Genomic DNA, 14452 nt, shown 5'->3' on the forward strand with positions numbered 1-14452 from the left:
TCAAAGGAAGTCACAAACACTCAACTTCAAGACAGGCATCCACTTCAATGAATCCCATTTAGGACTGAACTGTGTTGCACAAAAAAAGAGAGAGAGCGAGAACCTGCACCCACCACAGTGAGGCGGTTGTAGATTCTCTGAAAAAGAGACTGCGGCGGTGGCAGCATTATAGCTTGTTTTCCGTGGCGAGGAAAGGCTACTTTCCATCTTAAAATGGCACTGAACATGACAAATGGAGATGTCTCCCGTGGGAGTCTGAAGAGAGGAATGTTAGCCTACTTCTCCCATTTGACTGAGCCTGCCCCGGCATTCAAGATGTTTCATCTTGCCTACTCCAGGGCCCTATAAAATGCTTTAGATGTATTTCTTGTTGCCTGATTGGGTGTAGTTATACCCTTTCATTGAAATGCATACCTAGGAAGAGGCTGTTGTCTAGCTGTGTTTTTGTAGGTCAGATGTGATGGTAGAGTTGTCAACACATAAACCCAATGGACCGCTGAAAATAATCACAATACAATTCTGCCAGGTAAGCATAGAGAGCATCTGGAAATTCTGCAATTATATCCTAAAGTTTGGAGTTAACGTTTAATTGAGAAAATGTTTTTTTTTTTTTTTGTAAAGCTTTTACATTTACCAGAAGCTGTTTTCATTAGCTAGCATCATTGCTAACGGCTACACAAAAATGGTAGATGCGTGCAACACACACACACACACACACACACACACACCTCTTCAGAAAGTTGCAGGCAATACGAAACATTCTGTTCGTGTGAAAATCTGTCGTTCTGCCCCTGAACAAGGCAGTTAACCCACTGTTCCTAGGCTGTCATTGAAAATAACAATTTGTTCTTAACTGACTTGCCTAGTTAAAAAGGTAAAATTTAAAAAAATAAAAAATGTCTTACTATGAACTTGTATTAATAATGTAAACATTTTCCCCATTTAGTTGATTCCCTATTATGTTTAACAGATTTTGGAATATTGTTGAATTCCTATTTAAAATGTCTGGATTCCGTGACTACGCTCGATATATCCGCATCGCAGATTTTATAGGGCTTTCTACTCCATGTCCAGGGCTGTACATTCTATGAACACAAGGCTGTATAAAAGCCTGTGTGAGAGCCGGAGCCAGTTTTTTGCTGATGAGGAGGAAATCGTTGTTCCACTGCAGCCAGGCAGGGGAGGGGAAGCACTGCCCTTCCATTAGACGCATGAGGCAGCCATTTAAGAGCTCAACGGGATTGGAACTTAAGAAGCGAACGTTGTCTGACCTTTGCTGCAATAATCAGAATGGGACTCAGGCATCTCGGAACGGATGGCTGGAAAACAAATGGTGGGGCTGACCTCTAAATTAGAGTGTGTAAGTTTAAAAGACATTTGGGATTGTTAACGTTTAATGCACCGTATTGCTGGAACAAAATTCTATATACAATTCATCTTTGATGTTCTGGTGCCGTTCGGGCAGTGTAGAGTATTGATTAGGGATTTATTTGTGGACGACTGTTTTTCTGGGTGATTTGTAATGTTTTATTTGTGCTTTCCCAATGTTGTGTTTCATGTGTATTGTACATTGTATTATACAGGGTGCATTTGGAAAAGTGACCTAGGTCTCAATGTCTTCCCTGTCAAAATAAAAGGTTAAATAAAAAAGAAATGTTTTCACAAAACTAACACGTCCCAATCATCAAAGGGAAACATTTTAATTAAACAAATACCTAAATGTGACAATGCTGTAGCGTTAGCAAGAGGAGCCACGTTAGCAGGAGGAGCCACGTTAGCAGGAGGAGTCACGTTAGCAGGAGGAGCCACGTTAGCAGGAGGAGCCACGTTAGCAAGAGGAGCCACGTTAGCAAGAGGAGCCACGTTAGCAAGAGGAGCCACGTTAGCAAGAGGAGCCACGTTAGCAGGAGGAGCCACGTTAGCAGGAGGAGCCACGTTAGCAGGAGGAGCCACGTTAGCAGGAGGAGCTACGTTAGCAGGAGGAGCTACGTTAGCAAGAGGAGCCACGTTAGCAGGAGGAGCCACGTTAGCAAGAGGAGCCACGTTAGCAAGAGGAGCCACGTTAGCAGGAGGAGCCACGTTAGCAGGAGGAGCCACGTTAGCAGGAGGAGCCACGTTAGCAGGAGGAGCCACGTTAGCAGGAGGAGCCACGTTAGCAGGAGGAGCCACGTTAGCAGGAGGAGTCACGTTAGCAGGAGGAGTCACGTTAGCAGGAGGAGCCACGTTAGCAGGAGGAGCCACGTTAGCAGGAGGAGCCACGTTAGCAGGAGGAGCCACGTTAGCAGGAGGAGCCACGTTAGCAGGAGGAGCCACGTTAGCAGGAGGAGCCACGTTAGCAGGAGGAGCCACGTTAGCAAGAGGAGCCACGTTAGCAAGAGGAGCCACGTTAGCAGGAGGAGCCACGGAGCCACGTTAGCAGGAGGAGCCACGTTAGCAGGAGGAGCCACGTTAGCAGGAGGAGCCACGTTAACAAGAGGAGCCACGTTAACAAGAGGAGCCACGTTAGCAAGAGGAGCCACGTTAGCAAGAGGAGCTACGTTAGCAAGAGGAGTCACGTTAGCAAGAGGAGTCACGTTAGCAGGAGGAGTCACGTTAGCAGGAGGAGTCACGTTAGCAGGAGGAGCCACGTTAGAAGGAGGAGTCACGTTAGCAGGAGGAGTCACGTTAGCAGGAGGAGTCACGTTAGCAGGAGGAGCCACGTTAGCAGGAGGAGCCACGTTAGCAGGAGGAGCCACGTTAGCAGGAGGAGCCACGTTAGCAGGAGGAGCGTGGATATAAAGCGCTCCGCACATTGTCGTAACAGTTGGAAACATGACAGAGTGAGACAGGGAATGCGACCACAGTAAAGTCCTGTATGGTAATACTTTGAGAAGTTACATGAGAAGCTGCTGACATGCAAACTTTGCGGGGAGGAAGTGAGCTACAGTGGCAGTACAGGTGCTGAAAGGGAGGCCCAACCCGTTGCTGGCAGCAGGCCGATAGGGGACGGAGTGAGAGAAATCACAGCGCTGACTATAGAAATGATGCCAGTTGATATGCAGCCATTGTCAAATTGTAGTGGATGTTAGCTTCAATACCCTAATGACATATCTAGAACCAGACTACAAGATGCCATGTCGAAAAACCATGACGGTCCTAATGGAGAAATTGTACAATGATTGCTGATTGCAGATTGTTGGACGTCTATGAACACGCTGTCATACATCACTGCAGCGATCCATCATATTGATGAGAAGTGGGACATGAAGTACATACCGACAACATGGAGGAGAGGCAGACAGCAGAGAACCTAAAAACTTCATAAAATCTACCATCGTTGCTGAGTGGGTGGGGGATACCACTAGGGTTGGGCTGTATTCAGATTTCCATACCTTCATACCGTACCTGTGCCGTCCAGGGATACACGGTATTAACATCTGAAAATCATCACTTCCCCAGAATGCTAACTAAATGCTAACAACTACTAAGGAATCCTCATAGCAGACACTAACGAGCGCATACAAACATGTACTACTAAGACGGACAACCCAGCTCAAAACGTTATGCAAGTATCTCAAAATGCAGTTTGTAACATGCACAAAACAAATACTAGACAGCAGGGATCTTAATTCAGGAGGGGGGGGGGGGGGTATCTCTACTGTTGTTACCAAGAAGATTGATCTTGCAAGTTCGTAAAACCCAGCTGGAGAGAAGTCATTTTGGCACATCTTAGATAGTTAACTTAATAGTTATAATTTTTTATATAGTGAATTACATACGAGTGTAGCTTCAGTCACCCCACGAAGCTCCCATTTTGCTCGTTGTGCTTCTTTGTAAATAAAGACACGGTGACTGGTTCAAACCGCTATTTCAGGAAACTAGTACTGTTAAACTTAAACTAACTAGTACCGTTAAACTTAAACTAACTAGTACCGTTAAACTGATCTAACAGGTGAAATGATTCATGCTTTATCTATTATCTAATGCATAAGTTAACTGCAGGTATTTTTTTTAATTTAAAGTACTAATATTAAAATGTTTTTTTAATTTTTTTAAAAGGACTATTGACAGTATTGGAAAATCTTACTGATGGTACTTCAAAATACCCCGGGATACGGTATATACAGTGCATTCGGAAAGTATTCGGAAATGATAGCAAAGGGTCAGAATACTTATGTAAAGGCTTTATTTTTAGTCAATTTTCTATGAGACTCGAAATTGAGCTCAGGTGCATCCTGTTTCCATTGATCATCCTTGAGATGTTTCTACAACTTGATTGGAGTCCACCTGTGGTAAATTCAATTGATTGGAAATGATTTGGAAAGGCACACACCTGTCTATATAAGGTCCCACATTTGACAGTGCATGTCAGAACAAAAACCAAGGCATGAGGTCAGAAGGAATTATCCATAGAACTCCGAGACAGGATTGTGTCGAGGCACAGATCTAGGGAAGGGTGCCCAAAAAATGTCTGCAAGAACAAAGTGGCCTCTATCATTCTTAAATGGAACCACCAAGACTCTCCTAGAGGTGGCCAACTGGCCAAACAGAGCAATCAGGGGAGAAGGACCTTGGTCAGGGAGGTGACCAAGAACCCGATGGTCACTGACAGAGCTCCAGAGTTCCTCTGTGGTGATGGGAGAACCTTCCAGAAGGACAACCATCTCTGCAGCACTCCACCATCAGGCCTTTATGGTAAAGTGGCCAGACGGAAGCCACTCCTCAGTAAAAGGCATGACAGCCCGCTTGAAGTTTGCCAAAAGGCACCTAAAGGACTCTCAGACCATGAGAAACAAGATTCTCTGGGTCTGAGAACCTTCCAGAAGGGATGAGAGAACCAAGATTGAACTCTTTGGCCTGAAAGCCAAGCGACATGTCTGGAAGACCCCTTCTGATAACCAGGTGGCGAATCGCATCTCTGCATGTCTGGCAGACATATCAGTGTGGATGACGGATCACCACCTCAAGCTGAACCTCGGCAAGACGGAGGTGCTCTTCCTCCCGGGGAAGGACTGCCCGTTCCATGATCTCGCCATCACGGTTGACAACTCCCTTGTGTCCTCCTCCCAGAGTGCTAAGAACCTTGGCGTGACCCTGGACAACACCCTGTCGTTCTCCACTAACATCAAGGCGGTGACCCGATCCTGTAGGTTCATGCTCTACAACATTCGCAGAGTACGACCCTGCCTCACACAGGAAGCGGCGCAGGTCCTAATCCAGGCACTTGTCATCTCCCGTCTGGATTACTGCAACTCGCTGTTGGCTGGGCTCCCTGCCTGTGCCATTAAACCCCTACAACTCATCCAGAACGCCGCAGCCTGTCTGGTGTTCAACCTTCCCAAGTTCTCTCACGTCACCCCGCTCCTCCGCTCTCTCCACTGGCTTCCAGTTGAAGCTCGCATCCGCTACAAGACCATGGTGCTTGCCTACGGAGCTGTGAGGGGAACGGCACCTCCATACCTTCAGGCTCTGATCAGGCCCTACACCCAAACAAGGGCACTGCGTTCATCCACCTCTGGCCTGCTCGCCTCCCTACCTCTGAGGAAGCACAGTTCCCGCTCAGCCCAGTCAAAACTGTTCGCTGCTCTGGCACCCCAATGGTGGAACAAGCTCCCTCACGACGCCAGGACAGCGGAGTCAATCACCACCTTCCGGAGACACCTGAAACCCCACCTCTTTAAGGAATACCTGGGATAGGATAAAGTAATCCTTCTAACCCCCCCCCCCCTTAAAAGATTTAGACACACTATTGTAAAGTGGTTGTTCCACTGGATATCATAAGGTGAATGCACCAATTTGTAAGTCGCTCTGGATAAGAGCGTCTGCTAAATGACTTAAATGTAATGTAAATGAAGAAACCTGGCACCATCCTTACGGTGAAGCATGGTGGTGGCAACATCATGCTGTAGGGATGTTTTTCAGCGGCAAGGACTGGGAGACGAGTCAGGATCGAGGTAAAGATGAACGGAGCAAAATACAGAGAGATCCTTGATTAAAACCTGCTCCAGATTGCTCAGGACCTCAGACTGGGGCCAAAGTTCACCTTCCAACAGGACAACGACCCTAAGCACAAAGCCAAGACAACGCAGGAGTGGCTTCGGGACAAGTCTCTGAAAGTCCTTGAGTGGCCCAGCCAGAGCCCAATCGAACATCTCGAGAGAGATAGAGACCTGAAAATAGCTGTGCAGTGACGCTGCCCATCCAACCTGACAGAGCTTGAGAGGATCTGCAGAGAAGAATGGGAGAAACTCCCCAAATACAGGTGTGACAAGCTTGTAGTGTCATACCCAAGAAGACTCAAGGCTGTAATCGCTGCCAAAGGTGCTTCAACAAAGTACTGAGTAAAGGGTCTGAATACTTATGTAAATATAATTAAAAAGATATATATACACACATACACTTTACTGTATACAGCCCAACCCCAGTTTCCCCTAGTTACCACAGCCACAAAGTCAATATTGGCCATATCGTAAAAAACGGAGGATTTTTTTTGTCTTAATTTAAGGTTAGGCATAAGGCCAGCAGTGTGGTTAAGGTTGTGGGAATTAAGAAGATACATTTTAGAAATAGGCTTTATGACTTTGTGGCTGTGGTAACTTAGTGATGACCGGTAGGAAGGTTACCAGGACTGCGTTGCCCCCTAGCAGAACCATATCTAAAATTGTGACTTCACGTTATTTCATGATTGTGTTAAAACTGTAAAAAATAAATACAAAAATGGCAGTTTAAACATTGAGAAATTTGTCACATCTACTCTAAACACAACCCCTCCTGTCTTTGGGTTCTGTCTTTGGATTCCACACATTGACAGAGGAGCTGAGGGGGAGTCTGGACTGGAGGGGAAACACTACTAGATCACATGGGAGTTTACAGATCAAAAAGGCTCATTTCTTCTGAGGCCGTGTGTACGAGAGACAGTTGGCCTGCTATGCGGTGTTGGAGCGTGCTGCTCGTCAACAGTTTGTGCCTAGGTTTATACTATTTTTGTCCATCTCCCTGCTCCTCTGTGAGCAGAAAGACTACTTCAATGATGAAGGCTAGTTGTTCTTAGACTGTCCTCAAGGCTGGGGCTGTCTGGTGCAGGCCTATTCCACTGGAGCTCTGCTATGGGGTGCTACTATGGAGAAGGAAACCAGGGCTGTAGTACTGCACCACTGCACCACTTTTCCCCTTTTAGGTCCCATAAACACACACACACACCCACCCACAACGCCTGACTTCCAGTGTTTAAACCCAGCACCCATGTTCCTATAAGGTCGAAATAATGCGGAGAAAACACGAGAAAGGTTGCCAAGCCAACAGTCACTGAGAGGATCCGCTCACAGCTCCAAACCGGTCAGTCCGGAGAAAATGGGCACGGAAAGGAGAGAGTCTCTCTGCACAGCCCTGACTAACCCTGAGCTGCCTGTTTAAGGAATGTGCTGGAATACAATAGCACCAGTCACAGGCCACCATGGGCAGTGAGAGAGGGGGAGAGAGAGAGAGAAGGGCTGTGCTCAGGACCCTGTAGCTCCAGTCACGCTGTAAAGCCCTGGATTTAGGCCCTGTGTAGTCCCAGTGGCACAGAGAGCGCTGGAGCCTGCCATTTCACAGGCACTGCTCACCACCCAGACACATTCCCCACAGAATACGAGAGAGATCCAAAAATACCTATTAATGAAAAGCACTGCTCTATCAATCGAACTATCAAACTTCACTGCCGAGAGAGGAATGCTAGACAGCTTTAAACCCCCGAGCACAAAGCACTTTCTCTACAGTAGAGTTCATTGAACTCAGACAAGGTTGCAGTAACTGGCATTGAGGAAAGTGCCTGGTGCCGATTCAAAATGAAAAGAAGAGGGAGGCATTTAGCTGAGAAATTACATAAACCTCTTGCATTGCTAATTAATTAGGAGGCATGGGTAACAGTAGGGCCCTGTAAAATCAGTTAAAAAAAAATGTGCCTGCTTCCATTAGTTTTTTCCTCAAATTCCATTTCTCAGTTTTTTTCAAGTTACTCTAATAAAAACTAAAATTTAAATTAAAAAAAAACTTTTCATAAAAAAAAAAAAACTAAAATATCAGATGTTGTAAGTCGACAGAAATGCTAAAACCACATCAGATGCCGACTTTTTTCCCCAAGAGTTCTGGGGAAAATGCATTTGGGGGGGGTTATCATTATCGATAAAAGTTACAAAGTGTAAATATATGCGCGCACTGCACACAAATCACATACAGGAGAATTCCTGTGACATTTTAGAAAGTTGCAGAAAATACTGACTCACTGAAGCATTTTATCTTATGAATAAACTTGGGCAAATTAATATTCAAAGTTCAATATGTTTTTGAATATTGCTGAATTTCGTTTTTACTGCCACGGGCCACAGTGTATTTTAAATGACCTGTTTAGAGCATTGTACAAGCAGATGCCGACCTTTTTGCAGACCCATTTGTGGTAGAATTACCTTTTTGCAGACCCATTTGTGGTAGAATGCCCTTTTTGCAGACCCATTTGTGGTAGAATGCCCTTTTTGCAGACCCATTTGTGGTAGAATTACCTTTTTGTGGCAGACATTTTTGCGGCAGGATACTTAGTAGGAAAAAGTTTGTAAGTTTGTAACTGCAAGTTTGTAAAAACTATGTAAGCGATGGGTTTTTTAGGACAGCCCATACTGTCTTAAGAGTTGGGACTGTAAACAACGAGGAGACATTAAAAATAATGTCTAAAAGCATATTAAATAATATCCAAAAACGGATTACGGGGGATTTTTACAAAGAGAGAGTCTCATTCACCTCAAGTAATTCCATCGCTGACAAAATTAAAAACATGCAATCATCATCACTGAGGTTAATGCCTGTACAGGGCACTGCAAATTCCCTGTGTTGTCCAAACAGATGCATGTGAAGGTCATGACAGTAGCATGGGCGCTGACGACTACATAATGTCAGACATCGAAGGCCACACAGGATGATACTATGAGAACAGGGAGAAGGGGCTGTAGGATTTCTGCCAAATACATGGATTTGTCGAAGTAGCCATTGCTATGTTCTTAGCTTTACATTTTTGGTCAACCAAGACTTTAAAATATGTCTAAACAAATGAACCTAAACCCTTTATCTCTAGAGGGTCGACGAGATATCTTGTCCCTTGGTTACCGGATTTCCTGTCCTGCTGGCATGATCCTCACAGAGGGAGTCTTTACTACTTCCTCTCCTCCTTCCCTGCTCAAGACAGCGAGAGTGAGTTGAACTGACTGCCTCCTTCCATTAGATGATAGAGGTGAAACACGGAGCAAGGTGACACACGAAACCTCCCGCCACTGAGAGTTCAGATAGCCTGAGGCAGCAGTCCCAAAGCTCCAAAGATAAGCAGAAAAGCCTCTCAATGGGATCCGGATGGCCTCTTCAATACAGCGGAAGCAGAAAACCCTCTCAGTAGACAAGTTTCCATCCAATTGGCAACAGATTTTAATGTGAATATTCTACAATCCGTATAAAGAAAATATGCACCTTTTCCCCACCTGTGGACTTGTTGCGGATAAAAGTCAGTTCGTGATGACATAGTACACACAAAAATGTACTTTTTTTCCATGTACTGAATAAAAATCTGAAGTTTAACTCTACTGATGGTTTTGTCACAAACTGTTGTGTTAAATAGTGAATGTGCCTCCTCTGGTCTTGGTGCCTGAGCTCTAAGCCAACAGCTCGCAGGTACAGTGCAGGTAGCCTAGTCTACATGATGACATTATTATGGACAAGAGACAGAATGTTATTTTGTCAAACGTCAGCCAAGCATCGATCATCATGTCACCAGAATAAGACCCTCGATATTTATTGGAAAGGAGCATCAAGCTCATCACCTTGCACTTTCACCACCTCTGTGAAGTTCATCACCTTGCACTTTCACCACCTCTGTGAAGTTCATCATAACTTATTTCATCTGTATCCTAATAAACTGTATGTTTCCTGATGAGTCGTAGTGGGAGAACCACAACATATCATCACGTGACCCCAAATTTACTTCCACATGATGGTTATTATATCAATAGTTGAGCATAAAAGCGTTTACACCATCAATTCCCACGTAATACATTTTACAGACAAAAAAAAAGATCCCACCATGTCGAACTAACAAATAATCTGTTGGCATTAATACAATGATACTGAAACTTCCTGTTTCCATCACAGCTGTCGTGAGTTTTTTTTATTTTTATATATATATATTTATATATGGTTGACTGAACTGTGGATGGAAACGTGCTTATTGGGATCCGGATGGCCTCTTCCTTGCAGCAGAAGTAGCTATCACACAGCTCAAAGTGACAATCTTTGATACCTTCTCCTGTCGATCCACCAAGTGCCATCCGATGAACACTTTAAAAAGCATACTCTCGTCATGACTTAGAGATGAGTAGCCAGTAATTATGTCTAATGGGTAACTTTAGCCTGGAAGTCCCCCCCCCCCCAGCTGACTAAGTGCAGGGGTGGAAAAAGCGGAGGCTTTTCGACGCTCTCTCTCAACAACAAAAAAGATCTGTTGCCAGGACAAGACATCGGACACTTCCCCTGGAGCTTCACTTTAGTCTCAGCGCCTGGCGGTGACATACGGCCAACAGGTGGAACTGATCTCCTGGTGCAAAGCCTCTTCACGAGATGGCTTTACAAAACCCTCCAGGGACCCTGTCAGGAACCTTATCAGAGAACTGCGGAACTCTGGCTTCTCACATCATTGGCATCTGGCACACTGAAGCCTTCCACCCTCCCCTCGCGATGTCCACAAGCAACCCATAGCCTTGTAAAAACAAGTCTGCCAATTTGAGTGCCTGAGAACACCAGAAGGTTTGCAAATCCTAATGGCAGTGAAGGGCCTGAGCAGTAACTCATTGCTGAAATGACTAGCAAACAGAGGACAGGAATCTACGGTATGTAGTGTTACAGACTGATGCCAATGTTGTGTCTTGCAGAACATAATTCACTTGTTTCTGGGCTACGGGGTGTGTACAGCAGCGTAAAAGTCCCTGAGGAGGAGACATTAGTGCTAAGATGGAGTCCCATGCACTGCTTAACACCCATCAAATTCAGTGATTACATGAGAGGTTTCAAGACCGTACAAAGCTCTTATCCCCCACACAGAGAACTAGATTACGTCTGTTTTTCACTCCACTTGAAAGCAAAGTGCTACATTAAAATCTCCTAAATCACTTGGTCACGATGAGCTAGACATACTAATACTCCAGCAGCAAACAAAACAACCAACATCTGCCATCATTCAAATCAGTTGATTAAACAGCAGCCAAACGCAAAAAAACGAAGACACGAGACAGCTTGTTTCTTACCTTTTCACTTTTCATTTTCTTCAGGTTTCTGCATTCGCCGTTGTCCATCTCCTCTGGCTCACTTTTAATGGCTAACGGTGGTACAACAATCCGTGTGGTATCCAGGGCGATATTCCCAAGTTGCTCAGCCACAGCCAAGTCTGTATTTTGCGTACCCTCAAATGGAACGCCACGACATGCCAAAGGCAAAACTAGGGCACCTACATCCTTCTCAGTAGTAGGCACAAATTCACTTCTCTCCTTCTTACTTTTCCCAGAACCCCCTTCCTTTTCTTTCTTTCCACTAGAAACATTACGGGAGGCTTTGCTGCTCTTCTCAGCACCCTTTCCAGAGTTTGCGTTTGCCGTGGGACCTGTGACAATGGCGGGTCCAGTGACCTCACCCTGGGTTCGCACCTGGGTGTCTTTTTTGGCCCCGTCTGAGGCCAAGGCCTTGCCACTGTCCTTTGAGCTCTTACTACGCTTTGATTTGGGTTTACTCTCTTTCCCTTGAGCAGCGGGTATGTGGCTAACAAATTTTATGTTGTCCGGTAGAGCTGCTACAGCGCTGGGAGGGGCAGCCATACCCCCACCGTCTTTAGTACCAGACATCTCAAGTTTGTCCTTTTCTAGGTCTGCGTCAAGGTCAATGATCAGATTGCCAACACCTATATCCCATTCGTCGCCGCTGTCATAAGTGTCCACCGCATTAGAGTCCACACCTTTCCCGCCTGCAGTGCCACTGCTTAGGGACATCTTAGTGCCAGCGGCCCAGGCGCGCCACAGTTAAGTCTGACCTTCTCAGACCACTGGAGGCAGTGGGAGAAGGGTTACAGTAGCTTTAGGGTCTTCTCCGTATCCCCTTCCCAGTAACCCACATTGTTTGCTCTGTAAAGAGAGGAAGAGAAAATGTGTGAAAAGAATGCAGTCAAAAGTCAAGCTCTAACATTCCAAGATAAACTATAATGAGATCATCAGACATTAGAATCTTATAACACAGGAAGGTCTGGCAGGCAAGACGGTATCCACTTTCATAAAGTATTGTAAACCTACAAAGCACTTTCAGACAATGTGTACAAAGAATTCAAAGAATTATTCCTAAACAGGTGCCTGACAATGTTTTGTCTCGTTGACCTAATGTATAGTCTCTGTAGCTCGTTGACCTAATGTGTAGTGTGTATTTGACCTAATTTGAAGGTGCAATAAACTGTACCATTCCTGAAAACAATAGCCAAGCTTCCTCGATGCGCTCTCAAGTTCAGGGAGAAAGCTGCCTTTGGGTTTACAAGGCACATGGCGGCTTTGCCAGGGAGGGTGAGGTTTCAGCAAACACCAAACACATATGGAGTCCATTTCCTCTTTTACCAGCAGGTTGACGTCAGGCAGGACTAAAGAGACCTCTGAAATCATCAAAGCCACAAACCCTGCCCCAGAGATCAAGCTCCTCACCAGAGCCCCCCCCCCCCCCGCCGGATATTTAGTCTTATTAACACCATGACATATCAATCCACTGCGGTCAACAAAAGCACCAAAACAAGGTTGACTTCTACTGCCGGCATCAAAGCCCACTTACCCACTTTGCTCTATATAAGCTAATGGGGGAGAAAGGAAAAATGGATTACAATGTCAGCATTAATGATCTGTAATGAAGGTCTTGATGAAGCAACCATGATCCTATTAGGCTACCTCTCCGTTGTGAGACATTTAATACGACACAGAAATAGATTTGCATTCATAATCAGTGGGGGTGGGAGGACCTGACTAAACAAAAAGACACACTTAGGCCTAACATTTTGTGCCAGAATCCTTTACTAGGAAGTTCTGGTTCATCTTAGTCAGCCTGTACGATCAAACGGACCAAAATGTTAGGCAAAAAGAGACTCTCTAGCAATGGCCTTCTTCTTAACTAGTTTGTTCTGAGTTATTGGTATTCCCCACACTAGCCTTTTTACATGTGACAGACCAATAAAGAGTGAAACAAGACCCAGGAATTTTATGGGCCCCGACACATTGCCTCCATTGAGGCAGATCACAGCACTTTGCCTCCATTGAGGCAGATCACAGCACTTTGCCTCCATTGAGGCAGATCACAGCACTTTGCCTCCATTGAGGCAGATCACAGCACTTTGCCTCCATTGAGGCAGATCACAGCACTTTGCCTCCATTGAGGCAGATCACAGCACATTGCCTCCATTGAGGCAGATCACAGCCCTTTGCCTCCATTGAGGCAGATCACAGCCCTTTGCCTCCATTGAGGCAGATCACAGCCCTTTGCCTCCATTGAGGCAGATCACAGCCCTTTGCCTCCATTGAGGCAGATCACAGCCCTTTGCCTCCATTGAGGCAGATCACAGCCCTTTGCCTCCATTGAGGCAGATCACAGCACTTTGCCTCCATTGAGGCAGATCACAGCACTTTGCCTCCATTGAGGCAGATCACAGCACTTTGCCTCCATTGAGGCAGATCACAGCCCTTTGCCTCCATTGAGGCAGATCACAGTCCTTTGCCTCCATTGAGGCAGATCACAGCACTTTGCCTCCATTGAGGCAGATCACAGCACTTTGCCTCCATTGAAGCAGATCACAGCACATTGCCTCCATTGAGGCAGATCACAGCCCTTTGCCTCCATTGAGGCAGATCACAGTCCTTTGCCTCCATTGAGGCAGATCACAGCCCTTTGCCTCCATTGAGGCAGATCACAGCCCTTTGCCTCCATTGAGGCAGATCACAGCACTTTGCCGCTTTTGATTTCCTGACACTGGGTCTAATACAACTTGTGTGCCGGAAGAGGAGCTTCTCTTTTCAAGGCACTTATCATATGAATGCGTTGGCGTAACCCTTTTGCTCCTTCATGACAATGGAAGGCCAATTCTCTCACTCACACACACACACACACACACACACACACACACGAAGAGAGAAAGAGCGAGATGCACTCGAGATGTTTGCATAGTCCGACTGAGATGCATGACATGTAGCATAAACAAAGTAGATTTGAAAAAGGCTAATCATTTTAGATACTCTGCCTCGGCATTATTCTTGAAATGGAAAGGTAAATAACAAAAAATGTAACTTTTCAACAAACAAAATCTTCCCTTCACAGGAAACAGGATATAGCCAGTGGATAGCCACCGTTTTCAGCATTGGGTCCCTCCTTGCTCTAACTACTATTGCTAGCT

At 45.5% G+C, this 14452-nt stretch overlaps 1 protein-coding gene and 1 long non-coding RNA gene across 3 annotated transcripts in view; both read right to left on the bottom strand.

Annotated features, from left to right (window-relative positions):
• LOC115192856 (zinc finger protein 609) overlaps positions 1–14452 on the bottom strand; it is a 181485-nt gene that overhangs the window by 104521 nt on the left and 62512 nt on the right. For both annotated transcript variants that reach the window (XM_029751760.1, XM_029751761.1), the window contains one exon: positions 11295–12161. In XM_029751760.1, the coding sequence (XP_029607620.1) occupies positions 11295–12029 (735 nt within the window). In that variant the 5' untranslated portion in view covers positions 12030–12161. The remainder of the gene's footprint in view (positions 1–11294; positions 12162–14452) is intronic.
• On the bottom strand, positions 8408–11280 carry LOC115192858 (uncharacterized). Its single transcript, XR_003878002.1, has 2 exons — positions 9964–11280; positions 8408–9818 (listed from the first exon to the last, which is right to left on the bottom strand). It is a non-coding gene; the product is annotated as an uncharacterized LOC115192858 (long non-coding RNA).

Source organism: Salmo trutta, chromosome 4, assembly GCF_901001165.1.
Source record: "Salmo trutta chromosome 4, fSalTru1.1, whole genome shotgun sequence".
NCBI lineage: Eukaryota > Metazoa > Chordata > Actinopteri > Salmoniformes > Salmonidae > Salmo > Salmo trutta.